The 16767-nt window shown below is 37.6% G+C and overlaps 1 protein-coding gene across 1 annotated transcript; it reads right to left on the bottom strand.

The window, feature by feature from the left end:
* Nucleotides 1-3919: 3919 nt before the first annotated feature.
* LOC100893263 (lysocardiolipin acyltransferase 1) lies at nucleotides 3920-16226 on the bottom strand. Its single transcript, XM_030999203.1, has 7 exons — nucleotides 16115-16226; nucleotides 13938-14151; nucleotides 13174-13178; nucleotides 11654-11841; nucleotides 11019-11150; nucleotides 9234-9365; nucleotides 3920-7999 (listed from the first exon to the last, which is right to left on the bottom strand). Exons 2-7 carry the CDS (start codon nucleotides 14115-14117, stop codon nucleotides 7497-7499), a joined length of 1140 nt encoding a protein of 379 aa, XP_030855063.1. The 5' UTR covers nucleotides 14118-14151; nucleotides 16115-16226; the 3' UTR covers nucleotides 3920-7496.
* Between the last annotated feature and the right edge of the window lie 541 nt (nucleotides 16227-16767).

Here is a 16767-nt window from a genome sequence, read left to right as displayed (position 1 = left end):
CATAGGGAATGCAATTGTCCACACGATACAACAGTTGCGTCACAAACCATAGTCTTTTTCTGGCAGAGATCCAAAATGTACACGTTTTCGGATGGGTAGAGTTCCACGATCCGACCCTTTTTCTGAAAGCTTGGGCCCCCCGTTGGGCCCATGATTCTGAAAAAGATATTATCTTTTATGATAGGGAAAACAACAAACTGAAATTGCGAGGACCTAACCCTTAGGTTTCGCGTCTCCTGGGCCAGTATAAATAAAATGCTATCCACTCGCACTCATCTCTTTCTCTCTCATCTCTCTCTCTCTCTCTCTCTCTCTCTCTCAGTTCTCTCTCTCTCGAACTCTCACTCACTCTCTTTCTAGTCTCAAGCTCCGCAATCAAAAAGTTGAACCTGGGTGTGGATGGGGAGTGGTGGGGCGGGTACGTTTGGGCGTTTCATATGCGCTACCTATATACCATTTTAGTCCCAACTTAAGTTTACACCTATAGAAAATTGCTAATTATTTAAAAAATCATCTATGAACAGTAAATTGTTATAGATCTACATCGTATTCCAAATCACTTGGTATCATTTTGTGTGTGTATGTGTTCACGCTTCGGATGAACAAGTTAAGAGAGTGCAAAAATCGACTTGCGCCAGATAATCGCTTATTACTTGTTGTGATGTTTGAATAAAATAATTGGGCTTTGGGTATTAATAAGTCTTTGCAGATCCAAATAACATCCCTAACAAAATATTAATCATGCCACACAATCATATCAAATATCAAATATCAAAGAAAATTTTGTGCGCGCGCGTGTGTGTGTGTGTGTGTGTGTTTGTGACTTTGGTTCTGCAAAAACTGATGCATCTCATTTGATACATTCAATTCATTCTCTCACTTTAACTTTTGCACAAGTCGATTTTTGCCCTCTCGCAAACAATGCCTCCTGTTAAAGGCCAAGCGTGATAACGTACCAAACAAAAAAGGTACCAAAACGATTTCAAAACATGTTAACCTTTCGTTTATAGCTGACTTTTAAAATAAATGACAATTTTCTGAGTGTATTTTTTTTTTGTATTACTAATTCAGCTAGGCGGGAAATATTTTAAAATAATGAAGATTGGGTTATATATGGGATGCAAAGGTTTGGGGTGGGTCCTTGCTGACATCTATCGGGGAGGACGTTGAAGGGGATGTAGGCGGGTATGGTGAATGAGATGGTTTAGGGCTTTTCATTGTTTGTTTCTATACCTACCGGGGAGTTTATACCAAGGAGCCATCTCAAGTGAATCGGGAAATTTACCGGGGGGGGGGGGGGGTACTCACATATTCGGACACACGTTGGTGTGCCGCCCGAAAAACACCCGAAAATTGTGGGAAATGGGTCTGTTCGAGAAAAATTACCCCAAATGACCCCTAATAATGGGTAGGGGTTTCGAGGCTTGAGCGGCACACCCCCGTCCAAACCAAATCAGAGTATTCCCCTCCCCCGGGGATGGGGATTTAAAGAGAGTGAAAATTGCGATGCAAATTTAGTATAGCTGACATCAGTTGTACATAGCTGCGGCCGGCAGCGTTAGCCACAAAGCCATACTATATGTCCCGTCTCCCCACTTGCCCATAATAATTATAATCTTTTAATAAGTTTTAGTTTTCTTGTATAATATTCCCTCTTTATACAGCGACATCCTATATATCCCGTTTTTCAGTCTGTATATAACTTTTTAACATGCAAATAATAATGAGCAGGGTTTAACTTGTCATATAAAATGGATCTATAACTTGCCTGACGAGGGAATTCAAATATATAGGATCTTTCACATGCAATCTATTGAAAGCACCCCCGTATATTCAAAGAAAATAGAAGATAAATATCGGACATCCCCAAATTCCCAAAAGGTTGCAATTTGTAAATACACCGATGCTGGTTTGCATTCCCCGAGAAGAATAATAGTGGTAAACAAATTCACGCGAGCTTGGGCACAGAGCTCCATTCAGTAATTCTGACAGGAAATCTCCGAGGATGCCTGTTTCAAGAGTCATAAAATCAAGCCTGGCTACCGAACCACGAATTAATACTGTTTCTTGTCCTAAAATCGTTGGTCTCTATAAGGAGCATTCGTCATTCTCTTCCTTTTTTTCTCTTTTATAAATATAGTTTTTTTGTATGGGGGTTCCGCGGATGGGGGGGGGGGCTTCAGCCCTGAGCCCCTCCCCCCCCCCCCCCCCCCCCCACCACCGACAGTCCGAAACGCCTAGTGGCAATACAGCGCAATTGGTTTACCAGCCTCTACGTGTATCATCTCTTCATTCATCATTGAGTAAACATGATAACACCAACATTTGGTCCGATCGAAGAAGTGGAGCTGTCACACTAAATCCCAAACACGTTCTCGGTCTGAACGTGGTTGTTCTTGTGGGGATTAATAACAAACGACTGGATGGGAAGTCTACCTCAGTGACGTTTTAGCCCTACCGTATGGCCATAATGTGGTACAGATCATAGCGATATCGGTGCACAGAACTCTTAAATACGTATTTAAGAGTTCTGTGTATCGGTGACATCCTAGGGTTAGCTTTCCGCTTGAATGCATAACGCGCGGCAACTCCGATCAGAGCGCGCGGAAATACCTTGATCAATTATGCTGGAGATCCCGCGGATGGGGAGGAATAACAACATTACGTGTGTTATTTTTTAACACAATGAAATAGAAATAGAACCCCCTCCCAGACCCACCCCCTGCTTAATTGGTCGCTCAACTCCCTCGCCGTTAAAGCCTCGTTCTGTCTCTTCATTGTTTTACATATATTTCAACCCATGCCATTTTGTGCCCCTCCCCCCCCCCCCCCCCCGGTAAGAAATTCCTTGATCCGCCACTGATGCCCATACCTCTTGAGCTTCGAGACTCCGCCCCTAGACCCCATTTTGAGAAACGTTCAGCCGAGGGACTGCATGTTAGAGTGGGGGTGATTCGGATTTTTTTTTGTCAGCCCCCCCCCCCCCCAAACGTTTTTTCTCATTACGCCACTGTATATCTTCATCATAAAAATAATGAGAAATTTGTTGGCTCCATAATATGCATGCAGAAATTCAACGATCCCGAACGTTTTGGGTAATCAATGACTGAAAAAGAAATTTGGACATATCGATCTCTACACCGTTTTAAAAATGTGGTACTTTTATTTTTGTGGGGGTGGGTGTGTCTGTTATTTAGGCTACCCCACCCCCCCCCCCCAAGAACAGTTGTCACTACCTGAAAAGATTGTTATTTTATATAGGCCTACAAATTGTCCAAAAGCCACCAATTGCAATAAAAGGAAAAAGAAAACTGTCCAGAAAACCACAGATCGTAAACATTGATTGAGTTATTAACTTTATTATGGGCAAATGTTCAACTGAGCTATAGGCCTATGTGGTCTGCCTTGGCACAGGCAGACATTTTTTGCCAATACAGTATTATATATTTGCAATTTCAGATTTTAAGGTAATGACGGACTCGGGCTATAAACCAAAATTTGGTTTTAAATCATTTGGGCACTGAGCAAGAACACACACAAGTCCCTGAACTAAGAGGAACATCTCTCACAACACAATTCTGCTTTGACAAATTGGACGTGTCTTGCAGACCCATTCAATTTTGTTACCATTGTGTGAGCCATATTTGTATAATCCAGTGCACCAATGCAAAGTAGTAGCCATTGCAGATTCATTGTATGAGCAAAAGAATGAAACTGATTAAATTGTCATTCTTGTAAATATGATGGTATAAAGGATCCTGATTCATATGTTTTACACGTATTTATTTTTATACATGTAAAAAGATGTGTTTTAATTCATGGTAGATTGCTAATAGGTTGGAAATATCTGAAAATCCCTATAAACAAACTTGATACACAACTGTAGTCACACAGTGAAATGAGAGAATTATGCATGAAGTCAAATAATCCATATAAATATATTTTAATGTGATATTCATAACACAAATATCAAACAATCAAACATCTCAGGAAAGGAAGAAAGATAACTTCATAGTGAGTATGAACAACTAGCTAATACAACAGAAAAAAAGTTCTTTGAATTTGTTTTCCTAATTTTTTTATCATTTCAAGACTTCAGTAATATCCCACCATACATCCAGATCTAAAAATGAGGCATTATAGTGTCAAAAAGAACAGGAAGAACCTTAAATCTGTCACAAATAGGTAACCATAAAACTTCATGAATACCAAGAAAGTGTAGTAACAATGAAATGCTGAATGCTGACATGCATTATGAATCAAAGTTTTTGAGATTATCAGAAGATTAAACCTTTAAAGAAGATTTACTCATAATATTAGATATCATCCTCATTGCTGGCGACTAGAGCTTAAATTTGAAACCAGTTTTTATGGAAGAAATATGTTTCTGAAAGCAAATGTGCACAATGGAGATCATGCATGGCGTATGACTGGATCATCTGGATGTTACATAACTAGCTCATGTTAATCATCATGAACAAAATAACTCCTGAAAATCTGTGTCCCAGTTATTCACAAAAACATCTGTACACAAAAACATCAGCTTATACACAAATAGAATAGAACCTAAGAGATTGCTATCAAAGTCTCAAATCGATACATAAAAACCTTATATCACCCAATTTTAAGAGAATTTCCAGACCTAAAGATTAAATCATTTGCAATTGATGACGAAATGAAAAGCTTTGTATTTTAAATGTGGTTCAAAATGACCCCCCAAAATCAAACATTTGGCATAAGTTTGTGAAAATTTCTCAACCAAAGATCAAGAAAAAACTCACTATAATACTGTATGTCATACAAGGACATGGACTATGCCTGCAATTAAGAATGCAACTACCGATTCCTCTGCTAATTTGTAAGTTTATTGCACATCCTTGCTGCTACAATCTGGCATATTGGTTCAAATTGCATCATCCCTATTCAACAAACACCATATTCTTTTCTTACATAAAAAGATTTCAGCGTAAATCTGTTCCTGGTTCTGGAAGAGGAAAATGATGTATAGCTGAGATAAGCAATGCTTCATGAAAGAAATTGGCATAGTCAATGGCTATTCATAGCACCAAAACGAATCACATCTCTAGTAAGAATTACATTTCTACATGTAAATACTCACCTATATATGCTTCTATGCATGGTCAATTCCATCTACACAAGACCTATGTTTCTATATGTAGATAAATGCTTTTTATCTTCTACAGTTTATAACTTCCATTACCACTGGCATCTCCAAAAGAACTACCATATGTTTCTACAAATAAATGTACATTTGAGTTGTTATGGCTCTTGGCTTCTTTGGTTAAATGCATGTGCTTGTTAGCTCCTGAAGTCGTAAAGAGCACTGATGTTATTGATTACCTTCTACACGTCTTAACAGTTACAATAGGGACTTTTCCATTTGCGTGGATGTGGATGTGTGACTTCCTTTTAAGGCACTGGCAGTCACGTGTGACGTCCTTTTAAGGCACTGGGAGTGCCTTAAAAGGATGTCACACGTTGCAGTCCACGTTTTCATCGTGCAAATCAAAAAGTCCCTATTGTTAAAGGCTACAGAACCCTCTCTTTGAGATTGGATATCTACAAGCAAACCTTAAACAATTAGAACAAATCATTAGGAAAACAACCCACAACAAACTTGCATCAAAATGAGCATGAAATAGAAATGCAACAACATGAACAATACACCTTGAGTTGTGCACAGAACACTAACAGTTTCATTAGTTTTGAAATACAAAGTAAACAAGTTCTTTATATCTGAAGTAGGGTATTAAAATCACTTCGTTTTCAAGAGCCCTTCTACATTAACGTTGATATGCATTACACCAAAACATTACTGTCTGAAATGGAAACACATGAAGAGCATCTGTTAAAATATCTAACACATGTACATACACATCATTAATTGTTATTTCACTATCAATAGTCTTCTTTGTTTTAATTTGACACCTCTAGCTGCAAATAATAGTACATATTTACTTCAATACATCAACCTGAACCAACAAATCAGATTTATTTCATTAATATATCTTCACAATAAAAGACAACCTTCACAGATGAGAGTTTGATTTATAGTACTGAACAGGTGTTCTGCAACTACTGCTTTGTAAATTATTTCAGTAGGTTGTCACATTAATGATTACATGATACAGTTGTTTTATCAAACCAGCAATTAATGATTCTGGCAGGACATTCAATGTTGTCCTTTTATTTTCTTTGGTAAGGAACAGGGGATCAATTTTTGCTTACTAGTGCGTAATCTTGAAATCATACTTTGTACATGAAAATCATTTTGCATATCACTAAATCCAAACTTCTGACTCTGCGAAAGATGTAAAAGTCTTAATGTGTTATTTTGTTAAAGAGGATGCATATATATCACACTCTCAGGAGTAATCAACCAGTTTACCAAATCATTATCACATTCCGTTACAGGTACATCAAACCATATCACTACCACTATTAGTTACATTTAACTATTCACAATGCACTGTACATACAAACACCAAACATAATGCTAAAACTGATTAAAGACGCGAAAATTATAAAAAATACTAAAAATTGTAAAAAATATAACTGGAGGTTAAATGAAGTTTTCTTAATGAGATGTATATCTTTGGTTGTGACCTTGTATAAAAGAAAAAATTAACAATTCAAATTTCATGCAAACCATGCAGCAGAAATATGATAATTACTAATCATAAAATCAACCAACATTTTAAAGGGTAAAATAATAAAATGTACCCAAAACAAAGGCACAATACTGAATATACTCAGCATCTGCAACATAATACATGTTTTAAGTTATAAATAACCCGTATTTAAAGCTCTCAATCAATGAATCAAGGTAATCTTTACATGTTTCAAGAAACAATGCTTTAGTCAGTAGCTTTGTAAAATAAAGGTGCATGAAAGACCAAATCTTTTTAACACAGGGACACATCTGGCCAATCACCATTCGTCTTTCCCCTATCTATAATCTTAATAATCTTATGAATCAGAATAGGCATTCATCAGTGTCCAAATAACAATGTTGAGAGCATGCCTGCCTCAATTGGCCAGATCTCGGATAATTGAAAGTTAATTGTTAACACCATTAGACCAGATGCGGGTGTTTATTACAGGTCCAAGGTTTCTATCTGACACAGCATTCTGCTATTAAACTACATGATCTTATTTCATTATGAAATAATTTTTGCTCTTTGTGAACACCAGCACATTGTGGAACATGATGTGAAAACAAACATGTAGATGACAGTATATGAATCAATACATCAATATTAGTTTTAATAACTGTATAAATTGATAAGTAACAATAAACAATTCCCATTACACCTCCACTTTGTCCACCAAGTGGTGTATTCCTTGTAATATATTTCCCTAATTATCAGAAAGATATAACCTTTTGTGCAACCACCTTCCAGACTTTGTGCTGTCAATGTTTCTCTCTGGATGTAAACGTGAATAATCTGTACCCACACCCTCCATACAGTTTACTATGAAGACTTATCTGCTGGCTGCATCCATCCCACATGCCAGTAATATGCATCAATGGCCAGTTTCTCCACACCTCCATAAAACACTGAAGTACCAGTGAAGAATAACCCAACGGCAAGCATATGCCACCAAGCAATGGACGTGTAAACCAACAAACAAACCATGAACAGTATGAATAAGACCCAATAGATCAAAGCAACAAAGAGAGTCCTGTACATCCCGGGAACAATCTTACCATCCAACCCGTCCCCTGTCGAGTTCCCGGAGACAAACTTTTTGTCTCCTGTGTAGTACCCCCTGAGTTCTACCTCCTTCTCTTTCCATCTCTCCACACACCATTCTTCATAGTCTGTATCTTGTGGTAAGGAGCTGATGTCATAGCGCTTCACATGGTAATGGACCTCGTTGGGTAGCTTGGCCTTGAAGATATCTAGCTCTCCACCTACTGGTATCCTGTCAGGATAGGCCACGGTCACATCGTAGATGGCATCCACGGCTTGACCTGTCAAAAGAGAAAAGTGTCTAGAGCATGAAAAGACTTATGAGTAGTACTTATGAGGACTGAGGAAACAACTTATACACCCTTAAAGATGCCCTACTAGACAATACATCTACTCAAAAATATTTTAACTAAAGAAAGGGGGAAAAAAAACTTATACTGAAAATTCCAATGTTGGCACAAGAATTAAATAAAATTAAGTAATCTTCCTATGTAACATGATACATCTCATTTCATAAAATATGGTCAAATTTGGACTGTTCATCTGATGCACAATGATAAGTTTATGGACCATTCTAATTTCAGCAAACTCTACATAGTATTGTTGTATCTTGGATGAAATTATTAGTCCTTTATATAAACGTACATCAAACAAATTAGATTGGAATCTGGTACAAATACCAGTAACTAGAACAGACAGATATGTCATGTTACTGATATTCCTGCACTTGAAAGGATTACAAACAATCCAGTATTTCCTTGATTGATGGCTCTGTATCAATATGTTATTAAGCCATTTTCATCAAGGCAGAACATTTTTGGGGAAAAAGTAGATATGTAAAGCTAACTGCAAACTGCTAAAGCATGATCAAGATTACAACGTCACAAATAAAGTAACTCATCAATCTAGACCTGTAATATTGCATCGATTCTTCTTTATAATTTTTTTTCACTTTTATTTAAAGGTAATACAAAGTTTTGGGAAATTTTGAAAATTGAGTGGATAGTGATTCTTTACAATTTTGATATATTTGGATGCCCCTGTGGATGTGTTATAAGTACTAGAAAATTTAGCTCCTCAAACACTTCTGCTTTCGAGAAAAATTGAATATCAAAATTTACCGGGAGCACTGGTAAATTTTGATAAATTTCAAATAGCACCTTCGACCGAACAATGGTAGCTGCGACCAGGAAAATCTCAGAATATGTAGTTGTGATATATAATTTCCAAACGGAATAGCTTATCGGTCGATTTTAGTCAGGAAACATTGTTTTATAGCTTAATTAATATCTTGACCTTGACAGGGAGCTATACAACATGAAGAGTTAACTATTTACAATTTCATAACTTTAGACTTGATTTCAACCGCGACAGCAATCACTAAATATTGTAGGATCTCATATGCGTCTAATATGTTCATTTGAACCAAATTCATGACCCCATACCAAAACTTTGTATAACCTTTAACTTTGCAATTATTATTACTATTTTTTGGGGGAGGAAGTTAATACTCACGTTTCCTAAGATGATCCATGATGTGTTTGAAGCCTGTTGTTCGGGGATGAAGAACATATTCATACTTTGGTAGATTATTTTTAGTTGCATAGGAGTCACTCTTATCCTTACTGTGATCAGTGTAGTCAGTTCCTGTAAGATTGAATTAAAATATGTATTCCATGAATAATCTTAGTTGCCAACATGACTGGTAGATCTAGAAGGAGTCTACAGTCAATTACAATGCAAGGGCAAACTTTTTAATGAAAAAACAAATCAAACTGGGGAAAATATTCACCTACATGTAAATATGACTCGATCAATTTTATTGGAATCAATAGATTACTTTGAAGTCTACTAATATTAGCTTTCTAATGGGTACCTTAGAACTCTGGTAAATAGTGATGCATAGACTTTCAATTTTGATCAAAAGTTTAAGAAGTTGAATCATAATATAGTATTAATGACTGCTTTGAGAGAAATAGTTGTTTTTATACGCTCAAGGGAAGGTTAGAATTGTGCTATTGCCCGAGGCGTGCCGAGGGCAATAGCCCAATTGTACCTTCCCGAGAGCGTATAAAAACAACTATTTCTCGAATATTAAAGCAGTCATTAATACTTTTATATGCCAAAAAAAAAAGAGTCAACTCATGACACCACCTTGGCCTTTATCTAGTTTATCTGCACGGTTGTTTTTTAAGAGTGTATCTTTGAGAGTAGACTAAAAAATAAAAAATAAAAAATAAAAAACTTTTGTCGAAGATGGGATTCGATCTCTTGCGCACCAAAGATGATGTGACTAAAGTCACCGCCTTAGACCACTCGGCCATCGCGCACTGACACCAATACTAGCAGTTTTCTATAACGTATAGATTAAAATGGATTGAAAACGGCTTCGCGTGCTGGAAACTTCGCGGCAGCTCCATTAAACGGGCCCTTCTTTTACTTTTGCAATGCATTGGCACGAACTTAGATCAAGATCAATCAGCAGATGTTGTTTTTGGAAGTTTATTTTCGTCTTCATGTCAACAATGCAAGATAAAATTGTCGGTAAGATCGATCGAGATTCAATTGTATTGAAATTACCGACTAATTCATCGCACACGTACGGTATCCTCGATCGCTCAGACCATTTTTCAACATGTCAACCTATGGGTATTTCACCAAGACTGAAATATTTTCCCGGTAACCATGGTTACTGGGATTTTAGAACTATTTTTTAGAACTATTACATGGGTTTGGAATTTTACCGGGAATTTCACAGGAATAGTTGAAGTTTATGAATGCAATTTCGACCAATCAAATGGCTGGATTTCTTAAGTGAGGTATATAATTATGACTATTAATTACATTCAAATATACTTAATCACACCTTGTATAATTAAGTATTATTATTCTGGCTTTAGCTGAGCTATAGAGAAGTTAAAAGATTAAAGAATTGTATCATACCAAGCATCCAAGTCACAAGATAATGCATTTTATCTACAGTTGTCTCTCTCTACCTAGGTGTATTGAATGGGTTTGGATGTACCTAGTGGGTACAATGATAGCAGCTGGATGAGCTTCATGTAAAACCATGATTATTCTTTACATATTGGGAAAAAAGAAACTTTTAAATACAAAAAACTTTGGGGATTTCTCATGTGTTTTGTACTCACAAGTTGTCTTCAAGCAAAAACAGCCAACAATAACTAAGATTATTTAGATTTTTCTGGTTATACAGTAAACATGGACATTTTTTGTTATTAACTCTTCCAGAATTTGAGGCAGTGGAAATAAAATATAGGAGAATAAATATCAACCAACCTTCTGGGAAGATGAGGTACTGAACATTGTATTGTATATCACAGAAGTAGTCTAACATCATAGTCATCCAGGCCTTGTCTTGTTCCCAGCGTCTCCTCAAGAAGACATAAGAAGCTATCTGCATCGCCCAGCCTGAATGCAAAGAAACAATTTGACGAAAAGCTGCACATCAACCCTAATCCAAGAAGAGTATCAGTTTCAGAGGAAAATCATGTGTTTTTGTTACCTTTTGCCAATTTACTGAACTTGCGAAGTACCCAAACCAGCAAATACAAGACTTTGCTCTATTTGACTCATTAAAAGATATTCAATTCATCTCCAGCCCCGATGTTTGAAATCCGATTATGAATAGTCAATTTGTACAAATGTCGGATCCCCACGATACAACACGGTCAATAACCTACAACCAAAATTCAATTCTGGACCCTAAACCTAACAAAACCCCTATGTAATGTAAAACCTTGCATAAAACCCACAACAGCAGCCTTAATCTTTACTCTATGGCCCGAATTTACAATGGTGCATCTTATCCCATATTGATTTCACTTTATTGGGTGGTCAATATCACATTTATATTTTGAGGAAATACATCCAAAGTGAATATTGCCCAAACATTTGTGGGGTTACTACCATACCTGGTCCAGGTACAAATTTGAGTTCATTCTTGAGGATGATTTTCTCTGATCGTACAGAGCTGAGAGAGAAGAGAGGAATCCAGAAGAACATCCAATCCAGTCTCGTCCGATGATTCATGATGATGACGCTCGTCTCAGACTTATTCAGTTTGTCACCACTCACTCTGCATTTCACTCCAAAAATATTTCTGAGGAGAAAAAGGTCAAAATTATGCTCTCCATTTTTATTGAAAATAACAGATTCTATCAAATATAAAAGTAAAACTGTTCAAATATTTGTTGGCAAAACCACTGACATGGCAAATTTCAAAAATTATTTGTCCAGTTAGACAAAAGACAAAGAAGAAAGAAATACATCAGTTTACACTGCATTGTGTGTGTTAGAATCATAATCAGCGAGTAAGAAGTAAGCAAGAATTTGTTGCAGTCCTGCCATAATACAGTATATTTGAAATTGACATTATTTCAAAATTATCTGACATAACAGGCTACAACATAAAAAATCTTGTCTTGATTTTGCACAGGACTAATGAATCATCTTCGTACATAATTTGTGTACTCAGTGAAGGAATTATAATCAAATCTCCTTTAACTGTAAAGGACTACGCTCTGCCTAACTACTGTGCCTGAATTGTGTACCGGTATGCATCAGTATTATACCTTTTTCTAACTGGCCTGTTAGATGCATCTGATGAAACAGCCAGTATGAAAGCAACAGAGGAGAAAAAGGCAATTAAATAGCTGATGAAAAGAAGAGAAATAGGCGATTAAATTCTCCTGCTCAAGAGCAGGAGGAAATCTCATTCTATCGGTGTGACACCGATGAAACGGCCAGTATGAAAGCGTTCGGGAGAAAAAGGCGATTAAAACAGTGATTAAAATGGTCAAAGGTCGCAGTGTATGCGCGCTTTATCGTAACTAGCTGTGTTTGTTGACTTATGGGTGAACATGCTACATGCCAGCTAGATGAAGCGCGGGCTTAATAATTACGCAATAATTCTTCACTACCGGCACGGGCTCGCCACAGCGAGTAAATTTCACCGGCAGTATGAAAGCAACAGGGAGAAAACGGCGGTTTCACCTTTGTTTTTAATACATAAGGAAAATTCAATCAGTATTTTCATCGGTGTGACTCCGATAGAAGCCAGTTTGAAAGCAGTATTAGCCTCATTCGTTAACAAAATCTGCTGCTTTATCAGCATACAGTCTATTTGTATCTGGGATATTCAAAGGATGCAGTGCACATGAATAGTAGTGAAGTGACATTGAATCTTCTTCAAATTATTACAGATTACATGATATAATTGGAACTATATTTCTTCTCATCACACATATAATATACTTGATCTGTGGAAACTACATGAATGGATGTAATAATTACACAAATTGATCCTTTTCCTGACTGGATCTAGGTCTTTATTTAGGAGAAAATGTACTGAGCCTATATTCCACTCATTCCGTAAGTCATGTCTACATTCAAAAGATAAAATAAAAGATCATTCAAAGAAAACTCACCTAACAGTAGCTGTAGTTTTCCATAAAGTCATGAGCATGAAACAAAAACAAAAAAAGTTCTGAGTGTGAATACATGTATACATACCGGTACATATTTGCCAGAAGTTAGAATTTGTTACAAAATACTGGAGACATCTTTCAGTTTTATGATATACAGGCACTGGAGGTATTTCAATTTTTCTTATACCTAATAGGTATACATGTACCGGTAGATAACAGATTAATGAATACTATGACTCTGCACTAATTTTTTTTCTCTCTCTCTCTTTCCCTCTCCCCCAAGAAATAAGTACTTAAGTTTGTATACAGACATACGGTAGTAGCAACTTGCAATCTAAAATTTTAGTAAATTGGTTTACAGCTCATAAGTGACAATCAAATAAATATTATATACCCTCATCACTAAGAAAAAATAATGGCAACAACAACCTTGATTCCTAGAATTGATATCTTACAAACATAACCCACCATTCTCAAAAATAAAAAAATATACAACTACTTTAAAACATACATATTTCTAAGTACTGTAGCAAATTTTTTTGTTTTGTTATGTGATCATTAACTAATACTGTTACAAAGGTACTATTAGAGTGAGAAGGGAAGTTTCCTATTTCTATTACCCAAAAAAGTGTTTTTCTCAATGTGTGGACATTTTTTATGCTTTAGAGGCATGAATTGTATTTACTGTGACCGTGCAGGTTTTGGATGTAAATCGGTAATGTATGGAAGATAGTGATGAAGGACTTGCCCAGTTAATGAGCGCACTTACCACAGGTAATGTTAACCACAAGGCCATGAGATTATCATTGATGTACCTGAATGCAAGAGGCCTGATGAACATGAGAGGTATTAAAGGTCCCATCATCAACATGGAACCAAAGAAAGCCGTAAACCACAGGAGGGTCATGAAGATAAAGCCTCCAAAGCGATTATTCAAGATTCCACCCATGGTGATAATCAAACACGCTCTGTACTATGGCAACCTGTGAAATGAAAAGACAAGGCAGGAGACACGTCATTAACAAAAATGTAAATGTACACTGGGTTTGCCATTTGGTAAGATTGTATTTGAAACTATTACTGCGCATCAAGGAAGATGACGTCATCTGTTCACAGTGACAATTTAAAATACAGCTGCAAGAATTTCAACACGGAGTTCAAAATCGACAAAGGAAATCTGGAAAAGAGACCCTTAAACACATCATACAGTCAATCTGGTAAGTGGAAGCGATGTATATTAGCCTAGGCCTAATTTTCGAGAATAAATGCATCGGATATGTATCCGTTAATATTACAATTTAGTCTAAAGTTTGGTGGCTAGTTTGGTGACTCAATCGAGCCACTACAGTTTGCACAGCAGACTCTATGGTCGGCTTCTGTCTCTATTAAAAGAGAGTCAGCTGACCCTACCCAAATAAAAGGCTAACGAACGAAAGAGACAGAAATTTTCGGTCTTAAATCAGTAGGAGGGATAGTCCGGGAATAAGGATCGTCTGCATAACGAGGATCGTCTTCGTAAACGCAGACAGACGTGTCCGCAAAAATAAGAATTGTCTGCATTTTCACAGACGTTTTATATTTCCGATCCGCACGTTGGCTTGAAACCGAATGACGAATTCTGCAATGATTTTCTAGATGTATTTCAGATTGACTTTGTACAGCGACTTTCATGTTATGAGCCATAAATCCTCGGGAAGATGGACAACCCATAAAAATGGACGGTGAACTGGGGTTACTTTATTACGCGGAATCCGTTATTTGCTGCCAGCGCGCGGTTCGGGAACCCTAAAACCCAACAGAGCGCCAATGAAAAAGTCTCACACATAGTATCTTATTCTCAGCACTAGACACCAGTGTCGTGCAGTAATGTATGAGAAGTGTAAAAAAAGACATTTCAGTAAAAAAAAAAAGTCTACGTGAGCAGTCTAGATCTATACTCCAATTGAGAAGTGTAATGAATGCCATGATTTGAACGTGTGTGTTTTAGTGTATGATATGGTTAGTGAGAGAGAGAGGGAGAGAAATATCTCCGTCAGTACACGTCTATCAATGCGTGCAGTCCTATTGACTATGTTTGATTCCGTATTGTGTTCGCTGCAAGTTGGATTTATCGATCGTTGATAATGCAGTGTCAGATTGATCTTTACTCATGAGGAAATAGTAATTGGAATACATCTCAAAACTAAGGTAGATCTAGGCCTATTTATTTATTTCAATCACTTTCTTAATTTACAATGAGTGGCTTTCGAGCTTTCTCTCTATTATGTTTTGACCCTCCATGCCATGGCTAGCATGGCTCGATCGCGGCTTGCATGCAATTACCGTAACTGGCCTGCAGTACTGTGTCGGTGTGTGCGACTAATTCAAGGCTAGCCGGTGATGATGAATGTACTTTCGCGCGAAGTTTTGAACTTGTTGTCCGGGCAATGACCATGATGACACGCCTATTCCCTCGGGCCTGTCTAATTCTCAACGTAATTTTTGGGACCATGAAATTGATTGTTTCAAGGCTCTAGTCTGAAGTAGACTAGGTCTAGTCAACGGCCAGGTGTAGACTCTAGAAGGAAAGGCATAGAAAAGAGCTGGATATCTCCCATTTTATGGAAATTCTGGAGTCGGCAGATGGGCGAGTTGTCTTAGTGAAAGAAAATGCTTTCTTTTAATCTTTGTTTTATTTTAAACAAATTCGTAATTAAAAAGTTAGATTTGGGCATTGGCCTCCCTACCAATAAACCACACACACACAACAATACACATAGGTCTAGACATGATAGATCTAGGCCTAGTCACACGAATAGTAGCATATGGGATTACGAGTTGCAAGTTTGGACATAGTCTAATGAATTTATGTTCGTGACATTGACAGAGAAATTAAGTGTGATTTGATCCTAAAATCAATTTCGAAATTATTGTGGCTAAAAGAGGACGACCGTTTGACGTACTTACCCGATTTTTTAAAAGTGAAACAAAGCAGATATGACTATGTCTTTCAAACTCTCAAAGGACTGCTATTCGCATTATCAGGATCACCATGGCATGACGGACGATGACCACCTTCCGCCTTCAGATCAGCTAGCTGCATTAATTGCCGGTACGTGTGACCGCGTAGAATGTAACCCGCACCGATCGTCCGACTATTAGAGATCGATCGAGAGCGGACGATCGGTGCGGATTTTATCCGCGCAGAATGTCCGTGTCGGACATTCCGTGCGCGCCTCAAATGTCTGAAGAGGTCTCGCACCAATAGTCCGCCTGCGGTGCCGCACCGAATGTCCGTACTCTAGTCCACACGTACATACATAGTCAAAACAAACAGTATAATTATACTTAATGAATGAAACGACTGGATAACCCATATTCAGCTTAACCAGCTAGCTAGGGATGAAACTGCAGGCAGTGGCGGATCTAGTATAGGGGATGGGGGGGGGGGGGGGGGGGGTGGGGGGGGGGGGGGTTGGTGCAAATTGTTAACATTTCGAGGGCCAAACAAAAAAGGTGCTCACTACCCCCCAAGATCGCGGAGAGCCCGAGCCCCTCACAAAATATCGGGGGGCTCCGTGATGTTATCCGAGCCCCACAAAAAACAATTCGGTGATATC

This window comes from Strongylocentrotus purpuratus, unplaced genomic scaffold (assembly GCF_000002235.5).
Source record: "Strongylocentrotus purpuratus isolate Spur 01 unplaced genomic scaffold, Spur_5.0 spur5_scaffold_5, whole genome shotgun sequence".
Lineage (NCBI taxonomy): Eukaryota > Metazoa > Echinodermata > Echinoidea > Camarodonta > Strongylocentrotidae > Strongylocentrotus > Strongylocentrotus purpuratus.
The sequence above is the reverse complement of the archived record's forward strand: the minus strand, read 5'-3'. Positions and strand labels throughout refer to the sequence as shown.

Coding starts and splice junctions, on each gene's coding strand:
- LOC100893263 (XM_030999203.1), bottom strand. CDS start 14,117: ATGGGTGGAATCTTGAATAATCGCTTTGGAGGCTTTATCTTCATGACC. Junction 11,151..11,653: donor CAAATTTGTACCTGGACCAG/GTATGGTAGTAA, acceptor CTTTGCATTCAG/GCTGGGCGATGCAGATAGCT. Junction 8,000..9,233: donor CATGGATCATCTTAGGAAAC/GTGAGTATTAAC, acceptor CTCTTTTGACAG/GTCAAGCCGTGGATGCCATC.